Below are 11,170 nucleotides of genomic sequence, written 5' to 3' on the forward strand. Positions count from 1 at the left end.
TTGTAGAGCTAGTTGTAAGTATCCTAAAAATGCATTTCAACCTTAGTATCCGAAAAACTGCGTAAATCAACCATGCCAATCCAGGCATTGGTCACTACAATGTTGCTGAAGTCCCTTCCAGAAGAAAGTGTGGAAACTGGCGCCACCTCGTGGCTTGAATGTGGAAATTGATCAGCCGAACGGGGCTTGAGAGGAACAGGAAATAGCTAGCTAGCTTTAGTTCCAGGGACCAAAACAACATAACTGGGTTACTGCTGCGCTGCTTATAAACATACATTTGGGTAAAGACAAAGGCTCTGAGAAGCCTTGGATTTCTCTTTTACTTCTGACACTAAAGCTGGGATGAAGAATATTGTATCTAATTTCAGTCTTTTTAATGGCAGGTATTGGAAATTTCACAGTAAAAATGAGGACATTTTTATCAGACATATAAGTGCTTTAAGCCCTCGACAAAGATCTTTACAGCATCCGTAAATCGTAAAATTATTATTTTTCGTGCAATATTAAGTGCTTTTTAAAAATAGTGATCGTGTTGAATTGAGCGATAGCAGCAACAGCGCGAGATAGTAAGATTTAAAGTGTTTGTGCGCGAACGGCCCGTCGTCTCTGGATCTGATGCAGCTGTTTCTGCCAGATTAGCCAGCTAGCTTCCTGTTCAAACACACCCAAGCCTCTAACGGTGTCTTCTTTTTTATAATCCATAATTACTTTAAGGTTAGGAATAAGCAATAATAACAAGTGACAACCAGATAATAAAAAAGAAACAAGACAAGGGGAAAATTGTCGCTGGAGTGAAGTGAAGCCAACTATCTCCGCCAGCCACAAAAAAGCTGTCAATTTGTAGTGACTGCTATCGGTAGCTGAATACTCGCTCCAAGTGGCTAGATAGTGTGTCTGCTTTAAACAAATAAACATTTTTAACATAAGATCGCGGCAACATGAAGCTCCTGGAAAACTCCAGTTTTGAGGCCATGAACACCCGACTCACCATTGAAACCGGAGACTGCCAGATAATTGGAAGGTATGGTTACACCACGCAAATAAACAGACTTGGACTTCTTTAAATTCAAGATGCATTTGCTTAGAAGTAACTAGACCTAAACTATGAATGATGTGTGACACAGGACCCCCCTTCCCCGTGCTCAACCCTCTTATTCCCTTTCTGTTTCTTTCTCTCTCCCTCTCTATACAGGATTGAGAGCTACTCTTGCAAAATGGCAGGAGAGGACAAGCAGATGTTTAAGCAGTTCTGTCAGGAGGGACTCCCTCATGTACTGGAAGCTCTATCTCCCCCCCAATCCTCTGGCATCAGCCCCAACAAGTAAGAACATTACAGACACTTTTTCTCTCATATTTCTTTCTCTCTCAAATACATAGGCACACACATACTCAAATTCTGTATGTGTCTAGCCTATACTACCATTGCAGTGTACTTGGTGAAGCACGCTAATCCATTACTGACTGTACTGTACTTGTCTGGTGTTGCAGGTTGAGCCAGGGCCAGAGTGGGGACGAGGGGGAGGGGCCTCTGTCTGACAAATGCAGCAGGAAGACTCTGTTCTACCTGATCGCCACGCTCAATGAGTCCTTCAGACCCGACTACGACTTCAGCCGCACCAAGAGCCACGACTTCAGCAGAGAGCCCAGCCTCAACTGGGTGAGCTGCTAGTGCACTGACACATGGATGGATGTTATATATGGACATATACTCATCTTTAATACAGAGAGAGCTCCAACGCCAGTCTCAACTGGATGAGCAGCTAGTGTAAATCATCACTAATATGCAGTAGCACATTAACTAGCTAGTGTTGCTGTTCTACAGCACCAATAGGTCTGTCATAAACATGAAACAGTCCCTGTTTCTCGGCTGTCTGGAGCTGTGGGCAGAAAACGAGACACCCCGGGGAGGATAGGGGCCTTTCTGTGACGCCCCAGCGTGACCTCTTGACCCACGGCCCCAGCACAGCACAACTGTCTCCTTTCATCCCTACCACTGCACATTTACACCGTCCACGTGAGAGGAGAAACACACAATCAGCTTTACATTGACTTTAAGACTCTGTAGATGTTTCCAGACATTTTTACCTAGATTCTTCAGTAGTGTACTAGTACTTACTCAGTAGTGTACTAGCGCTAACGCAGTGGTGTGTGCAGGTGTTGAACGCGGTGAATAGCAGTCTGTCGTCAGCGGCGGGGGAGGAGTACAGCCGTCTGCAGCCTCAGCTGTGGGAGGCCATCGACATGGAGATCTGTCTCTCTGAATGTGACATCTACAGGTGAGGCCTGACTGCCTTTTCATTTGCCTGTCTGTCTGAGTGTGACATCCAGGCTACGACTGACTGTCTGTCGGTCTGGCTGGGTTGGTCTTTGGTCAGTCTGTCTGCCATCTGATTTATGGTATGATGTAATGAGCTGCGAATTAGAGGGGAGACCCATGTTGCTGAGTTAATCTTAATGAAACAGTTGTGATGGGGTTGCAGCTACAACCCGGACCTGGACTCCGACCCGTACGGAGAGGAGGGGAACCTCTGGTCTTTAAACTACTTTTTCTACAACAAGAGACTGAAGCGGATCGTCTTCTTAACCTGTCGCTCTGTCAGGTCAGACACATCCACATCCACACCTCCAGACCCCCACCACACACACACACACACATACATATACACATGCAGTCCACCACCACACACACACACACACACACACACACACACACACACACACACACACGTACCTCCAGACTACCTCCACACACACACACACACACACACACACACACACACACACACAAACACACCTCCAGACGACCTCCACACACACACACACACACACACACACACACACAGTACACCTCTAGACCACCTCCACACACACGTACTGTACTACACACCCACCTGTACTCCTCTATTGAAAGCATGCATACACGCACACACACACAGCCTGGTGAATTCACATTGCTCTTCATCTTTGTGCAACAGTTTGTTCATGGCCCCTCGAGACTCTGGCATCGGGAACGAGGACCTGGACCTGGACCTGGAGGAGGAGGACGTGGATGATGAGCGGTGAGCAGAGCTGGTGCACACACACACACATTGGCGATTTTATAGGGGGGGCAGGGGGGGCAAGTGCCCCCCCTGATTGGACAGCCCAACTCTGCTCAGATTCTTAAAAAATAAAAAATAAAAACTTTTTATTTTATTTTATTTTTACTAATTAACACAATTATTAAATACATAATTGTGGTTTGTACCAGTTTGTGTTAGATCAGCATTCATTTTAAAAGTGTATTTATTACTTAAACTAGGCTACCTTTAAAAATATATATATATTCATAATCCACTAATGGCACAACTCGTCCGTCGAAAAAAATTAGATCTGACTGTACTGCTCAGTGCTCAACAAGCTACAACTAGCCAACCTGCTCATAATGGCAAAAAGAGCTATAAAACAATATACCACTTCTTCATAAAATAAAATCTGGCAATGCTAATGAAGAAGCTACCACTCGAAATGACAGCGCAGCAGGTGCAATCGAATGCAGAAGTGCTCCAGAGGCTATCGGAGCTAGCACTAGCACTAGCAACATCACCATCGGCGAGGAAGCTAGCACCAGCAGGCAGTTGCAGTTTGATGTTGTGATGTTGGGTATGGCCTAGTGCTCGGTCATAAAGTCATATTGACATGCTCGTGGTGTCTAGATGAAGTTTGATGCGTTGTACATATTGAATTGTCATACAGATTTCTTATTAGCATACTGTTCACAACTGGTATTCTTCGTAAATAGATGGGAAGAGACGGCAGAACTGTTTTTTTTTTTTTTCCTCACGTCAAAATGTTGCCCCCCCTACTCTCAGAGGGTAAAATCGCCTATGCACACACACACACACACACACACACACACACCACACACTATAACTCTACTGTATGGTTGTATTTTACCATTCATCTGCTCTCTCTGCAGGTATGGAGCCCTGTGTGCCCAGTGAGACCCGTCCTCCCAGTACCAGACAGCAGCACCACTTCAGATCCACTGAGCTTTTTTGGGGGGGAAGAAGAGTATGCAGTACACCCTCCGAACTATTACTTCCTCTCTATTTAGACAGACAGGGTAAAAGAAGAGAAGAAGCAATTTCCCCTCTGGGATAAATACAAGTACCCATCTATACAACGGGGAGCACAGAATTATTTGGGTCCGGGATTCAAACTCTGGTCTCTATGGGGGAATGTGCCTGTGCTAGAATCGGCTGTTTTATGGCTTCACCTACAGGTCCAGAACCACACTACTGCATACTCTCACTCACAAGTGTACTGGGTAGTGTGCAGGGTTTGAGGTCAGTTCAGAATTTAAAATGAAGAGAGAAAAAATCCCTTATTTAATTTCGTTCAGTTTAGGCTAGTTAGGGTTCTGGGTTCATCATCATAGAAACCTTTTGTTTTTACATTTTCTAATTCACTCTCCATTCCTGGAAGTGTGCTACTCTTCCCAGCAGGCTCTATTCCTTCGCCAACTCCCCTGCATTATTGATTGGCTCGTGAGGCTCCCATCAGGCAGGATGTGAGGTCATAAATCTGTTACACGTGTTTAGATGAGGTCCATCCTGTCTGTTTGAGTTTTACATGCGTATCATTTACGTATCGCTTAATCTCCCATTTCAGCATTTATTCCTTTGCTGTCTAACCGAATATCAGAGGCAGAAGTTTTGATCGTCTTGTATTGTGTGGGGCTGTTTTGGGCATGTGCATATAAGCAGCGTTTTATTTTGTTTGATAAATATGTATTGTTTTCTCCAGCTTACACCATTCCACAATAGCCTGGTGCACCAGCCCACATTCCGTTTCACTCATCACCCATCAGGCTACTTCCACAGTGTTACAGCATCAGGTTCAAGTGACCCCTCTATATATATATCCTAGTTTAGGGGTTTGTGTTCGCATTGTGGTGTGTGTCTGGAGTGCAAGTTAGGACCAGCACTAGGGGGGTAAGGGCTATGACCATATTAGGTCAGGGTTGTCTATTATTAGTTTCTTGTTAGAATGACCAGCAGACCCTGTTGTTTTACCACCGAGACACATTAATATTTAAATTCATACTCCAGAATAATAGCGATCTGGTTTTTATCCTCTGATAGCTTACAATACATCACACTAGCATTTCAGAGTTCCATTGATCTGAATTGTATTGATAGTTTGGATGGTTCATGTAATGCGTGTGTGTAAGCTCTTGTACAATAAAACGTGTTCTCATCTTAGTTGACCACTGATGAACTAGATCGATCTCAAACAGTCTCATGAGAACTCAGTCATTCCTGTGTCTTAGTCATTGAATACATTTGTATGGTTGGGTCAGTAAGCACAACTACCAGCCCAGTAGCTTGTCAAACAATTTATTTTTCACTGTCAAAATACAATATACTACCACTCATTCTTGAAAGTGAGAAATTAAGTAGATAAGGAAGTGTAGTGTGGTGTGCCTTAGTGCAAAGGGGTGTTTCTAACACAGGAACTGCATGCAGTTGTCAACATCAACAACCAGTCTTTTTTAACTAAGGCAAGGATCACTGTATTACACAAAGGAACCTGCAATCACGACTGTTAGGATCCACTGGGATCTAGGTTGATGATTGGAGTTTTTTTTTGATGTGGGAGGTCTTTGGTGAGGATGAGCTTTGCAGTCAACCAATCAGCAAACAGGAGGGAAAAACAAGGCACTTTTTGGGGGTTGAGTCCAGAATGATATCGCACAGTAAAAAGGTAGAATGTAGGTAGAAAGGTAGAAAACAATAGTGCATCAAAGGCACAAGTGTGCGTCAAGTATTCCAGGATTCCTTTTCATTCAGTTGGAGGTATCTGATGTATAAGTCTTGTCGTAGGGGAAAAAAACGCTCCTCGCAAACACAGGTTTACTGTTTTCACGAGGGGGATTCCCGCTAGATGGTATTAGTGTGCATGTATGTTAGGAGGAGTGTGCCTGTGAGTTAGGAGGAGGGTGTGTGTGTGTGGGGTCTTAGGAAGACGGTGTGTAAGTAGGGACCACCTGATCAGTGCACGCCGCAGCGCAGAGGTGTGCGTGCGTGCCGAGAGGTAAATGTGCGTGCGCGCCGGGAGGTGTCGCGTGCGTTGGAGGGCGCTGGTGCGTGGTGGTCAGCCAGGGGTGCAGCAGCAGTTCGGAGGCCTTCAGTCTCTCCGCGGGGGATTTACGCAGCATGCAGACGACCAGAGACCTGGCCTGAGCAGACAGCCAGCTGGGGAGGGTGAAGACCCCTCGCTGGATCTTGGTGAAGAGCGCGGCGGGCCGCGTGTCCTGGAAGGGGTAGCGGCCCACCACCATGGTGAACACGCACACCCCCAGGCTCCACACGTCCGCCGCACGCCCAGAGTACAGCCCGCCAATCAGGATCTCAGGACCCACGTAGGCGGGGCAGCCGTGCTTGTCCGTCAGGGAGTCGTTGTCGCCGTGGAAAAGGCTGGAGTCTTCCAGGTTAACCAGGAGTAGCTTTGTCCTGTGGGAGAACATTATTATTATTATTATTATGATTGTATAATGATTATGTATGTAATGATCATCATCACATACAGCATCACCACCACAACAGCTTTTATAATCATCAACACCATCATCACACACAACTGCCTTCATCATCAACATCCTCACCATCACAAAAATACATGTCATCACATAAACCACACACACACACACACAATCCTGCAGCCTGTACTATACGGCTGACCCAAAGCTGATGGAATACACACGCACCTCTCGGGGTCAGAGAAGACAAACTTGCGTAGTTTGAGGTCTCGGAGCACCAGGCCGTGGGCGTGACAGTGAGCCACCGCTGCCACCATCTGGCCGAACAGACACACTGCCTCGTCCTCCGGCAGCCGTTTGCGCGTGCGCACGTAGGAGTGCATGTCGCCGTAGGTCCTCTGGAAGAACAGGTAGGCCTGGTCCTCGCCAATCAGCACCTCCGAGACGCGGGCGACGTTGTCGTGAGGCGGGAGGCAGGCGTACGGGGTCACGACCTCGCGGTACCGACGCAGAGGGAACACCTGGAGAACGGCACAGGCAGGAGATGGTTACCTGGCAACCAGTACTGGCTAGACTTGGTAGAAAGACAAACAGGCAGACCGACCGACTGACAGACAGTCAAACACAGACAAGCAGAGAAAGAGTCAAGCAGACAGGTCCCTGTCGGGTCCTCTGTACCTTGCAGGTGTACTGCTGTTGTGTCACCCTGTGGACGGCCCGGTAAGTCTCCGCGCCTTCACCGGGCTCCAGCAGGACGTAGGGGCCGATGGTGGACACACATTGGCTGTGGGAGTCTGGAGGGGCGGGCCTGTGGCTGCGGGGCCTGAGGCAGGGTGACAGGCCGGGACAGGGGGAGGGCAGCAGGCGGGGACGCTTGCATTTCAACACTTCTTGGTCAGGTTCGTCAAACCCCGCCCTCTTTAGACTGGGGGGAGGGGCTGAAGGTGCAGGCGTGGCGGACAGTTTCGCACTCATCTGCTGGAGCGGCAAGAACAATAACATGTTAGAATGTTCGCAAACACACACACACACCCACAGTGGTAGTATATTAGATTTGATCACACAGACGTGTATTGTTGTATGTGGTTATATAGTAAGCCTATGTATAATAGCTGTCCTGTGTTGTCATTAGAGACATTGCTTCATAGGCCTGCAGGAGAGACTGATGTTGAAAGTTGAGTCAACAACGTCGAATGATGGCCTAAATCTGGATGTGTGACTCAATATGAATAATGATGAGCAGTCTGCTACATTAGTAAATGCAGGCAGTCATTTTGGAAATGCGTCTCCGTGTGAGTCATTCATAGCTGAAATGAAAATAGCACTTCCACTAACTGCAGGCTATGACGCAATGCTGCCTCACAGGCGCAAGAACGGTGGAGATTGCGACATCTCCTTCTGTGTTGCCAACTGTTGCCCTAACTACTGCGATATTTCCCAATACATTTTTACCCAATGCAAAAAACGAAGACCTCAATCAATACAACTCAATCGTGGTAACCTAGTCATGGCCTTTTGAGCCTGTAGTAAACTTGATTATAACCAATAGGGGGAGTACTTTGCAGTGATAGCCTACACAGAGACTACAAAGACTACAAGGAGGCAATATTCTGCGTAAAACACATGATAGCAAATGTTAACTCCGTGTGCAAAATAAAAGAGAAATCTTAATCCAGAGATAAATAAAGACAGAAAGCCTACCTTGTCAATGAGTAAGATGATCCCAACCGGAAAAGAGAGAGAAGTCCAAGCTGGATGTTGCAATATTGTATCACTTTTGGTTACAGTTTCACTACACTAGTTTGAAACTCACCTAACAAGGACAGCCTGTGTGTGGACTTCTAGTTTATCCACAAGCGGGGGTCTATTCCTTCATACAAAACCCGAGGTAGTCTACCCTTAAGTCCTGACAACGGTGATATGACAATAATAACGGCGGCTACACCGACTCTGATGATCTCCTTTGTTCCCCTCTTCCCGCTGTGATAAACCGGACCTCAAGTTTCTCCTGCGACGTGCTGGCCCTGAAACCTTGAAACCGCCTTTCGCTGCGATCCCTCTCGCTCAAATAGGCTAAACTACAAAAGTTAATCCAGATAAATTGTGGCTTTAACTCGTGGTCTAGTCCGAGTAAACAATTAGGCTAGATTATCTGACGTTCCTCTTTTGACTTTGGAAATGGTCCTATTATCAGGAGTTTTCTTATTGGAAAAAGTTGTGAAAATGTTTCATTCTGACTTAACACTAGCCTATTCGTTTACAGCACCAGCGAGGTGACTTTAAATGGTCTGCCTGCCCCTGTCCCTGTCCCCGTGGCTCCGGTAGAGTGTAGAAAACCCCGGGATGTTGCGCGGCTCAGTTTGATTGCAACACTGTAGCTCCACCCCCGAGTCTGACGACATCGGCGGATGAACCTCGCAATAGCGTGTCGCCCGGGCACGGCAGGCAGGCGTTGGAACAAAAGAAAGAGCAGCCCTTGCCAGTATTGTGTGCAACAAGGTGTTGCAAATAGACTATTTGGTCACTCGGTCATATCACTGACACAATCGGAAAGGGAGCTTCTATACATCTCCGCCGCCAAACGAATGGCATGCACACCCCTGGGACAGCAAACCCTGGTCGGTTTTGTACACCACATGGGGAAGTCAACATTTGTGGTCCAAGGGTGACATTTGGGTTTAAGCCAGAGCCGCTTCATTAACATAAACCACCTCTGCTGCACATGCTCACATTGCCTTTCCCAATGCGTTAGGGTTGTAGTGTTTACATAATCCAACAGTTAAACCACTAGGCCTATAAAGACATACTGTCTCTAATCCACCCATTATGTTGGATAAGGCAGTGTATGAGCCCATGAGGAGCTATTGCAGTAGTCTGTATACACACACACCACACACATATAGCAATGGTCAGGTATGACCATGACATCTTGCGTAATATGGTTGTGAACACTAACAGTTCTGTTTCAACTTCTGTTGAAACAGAACTGTTCAACTTCTGTTTCAACAGACAAAGTATCGCTTGACTTCTTATCACCAGAGATGTAAAATAATGTACAGATAGATTTGGGGTGTATGGTGGAGGTGCTGAAGGTTTGTGGTGTATGCTGGAGGTCATGAAGGTTTGTGGTGTACGTGTAACAAAGTGAACGTTGATATAATTACACCACATCTTTCCCTTATCCACATTGCACCCACACCCATACACACAGGATGCACCTTATTTGGACATGGGACTGGGTCATAGTGTAGTGGACATGGCTATTTATTTAGATTAATTACATATACAGTATTACTTTCTGATGTTTCCCTTTTAATACGTCTCTGCATCGTTGTTTTGAGATATGCAGTGATTTTATTGTTCGGATTTTATTGTGTAGCTTCTAAGATATTGTACAAAAACACCCATATACTGTAGTCCATCCCAGAGAAACTGTTGTCACCGCGGTTACTAGTCCTCTCTTTCGAAAGCCCGCGAACAACAAGGCGATAACCAGCTAGATGAGAAACTGACTGAGAGTCTGCTTGTTTCTTTTTGTGTTCAGAATAAAGCAGCGTTCGCCAAACATCGTGTTTGAGTCCTGGCGGTTTATCCCAGCAACACAACGCAGAACTATATTGCACCAGCTACATACGCTGGAGGTGATGAAGGTTTGTGGTGTACGCGGGAGGTGAAGGTTTGTGGTGTACGCTGGTGATGAAGGTTTGTGGTGTACGCTGGAGGTGATGAAGGTTTGTGGTGTATGCTGGAGGTGATGAAGGTTTGTGGTGTACGCGGGAGGTGAAGGTTTGTGGTGTACGCTGGAGGTGATGAAGGTTTGTGGTGTACGCGGGAGGTGAAGGTTTGTGGTGTACGCTGGAGGTGATGAAGGTTTGTGGTGTACGCTGTAGGTGATGAAGGTTTGTGGTGTACGCTGGTGATGAAGGTTTGTGGTGTACGCTGGTGATGAAGGTTTGTGGTGTACGCTGGTGATGAAGGTTTGTGGTGTACGCTGTAGGTGATGAAGGTTTGTGGTGTACGCTGGTGATGAAGGTTTGTGGTGTACGCTGGAGGTGATGAAGGTTTGTGGTGTACGCTGGTGATGAAGGTTTGTGGTGTACGCTGGAGGTGATGAAGGTTTGTGTATGCCGGAGGTGAAGATTTGAATGCTGAATTTTAAATGATTCAGTCGATTCATCTGCCCCTGGTGTTGTGAGTAATGCTGTCTATAGCCTACATGTGCAGCCCCACATAGTTTGCTGTGTGGGTCATGGATTTAATCAGACAGACAGACAGACAGACACAGACTGACTGACTGACTGACTGACTGATTGATTGATTGATTGATAGATTGATAGATTTATGGATAGATGGGTAGATAGAACGCACAGAACACCCAGGACGAGCATACAATCAGATATGTCATAGTTGAAAAGGCAGGTGCACTTTGAACGGCCATAAATCCTAAAGGTAAATCTTATCTACAGTATCTTGATGTCAAGCTGGCTAGCATGGAACTGTTTTCAGAGCCTAAGCTAATTATTTTGCACAATGTAACCCAACTCAGGTATCCTAAGTGTAGGCTTGTTTGTGTGCCTTGCTTGTAAGTCTGTGTGTGTCTGTATGACTCTGGCTGTGGTATTTCTGGAGGGGGTGCCGTGGGGGCAT

At 46.4% G+C, this 11,170-nt stretch overlaps 2 protein-coding genes across 2 annotated transcripts; one reads left to right on the forward strand and one right to left on the reverse strand.

Annotated features, from left to right (window-relative positions):
• The first annotated feature begins 234 nt into the window (after positions 1-234).
• maf1a (MAF1 homolog, negative regulator of RNA polymerase III a) lies at positions 235-5,226 on the forward strand. The gene is made up of 7 exons (XM_084446346.1): positions 235-1,021; positions 1,193-1,321; positions 1,489-1,657; positions 2,155-2,276; positions 2,481-2,600; positions 2,976-3,059; positions 3,959-5,226. The coding sequence occupies exons 1-7, from the start codon at positions 939-941 to the stop codon at positions 3,981-3,983; spliced, it is 732 nt and encodes a 243-aa protein (XP_084302472.1). The 5' UTR covers positions 235-938; the 3' UTR covers positions 3,984-5,226.
• A 139-nt stretch (positions 5,227-5,365) lies between these two features.
• trib3 (tribbles pseudokinase 3) lies at positions 5,366-8,767 on the reverse strand. The gene is made up of 4 exons (XM_084446340.1): positions 8,225-8,767; positions 7,202-7,498; positions 6,752-7,044; positions 5,366-6,497 (listed from the first exon to the last, which is right to left on the reverse strand). Exons 2-4 carry the CDS (start codon positions 7,496-7,498, stop codon positions 6,002-6,004), a joined length of 1,086 nt encoding a protein of 361 aa, XP_084302466.1. The 5' UTR covers positions 8,225-8,767; the 3' UTR covers positions 5,366-6,001.
• Positions 8,768-11,170: the final 2,403 nt, after the last annotated feature.

The sequence above is a fragment of the Borostomias antarcticus genome, assembly GCF_949987555.1.
Source record: "Borostomias antarcticus genome assembly, chromosome: 11".
Lineage (NCBI taxonomy): Eukaryota > Metazoa > Chordata > Actinopteri > Stomiiformes > Stomiidae > Borostomias > Borostomias antarcticus.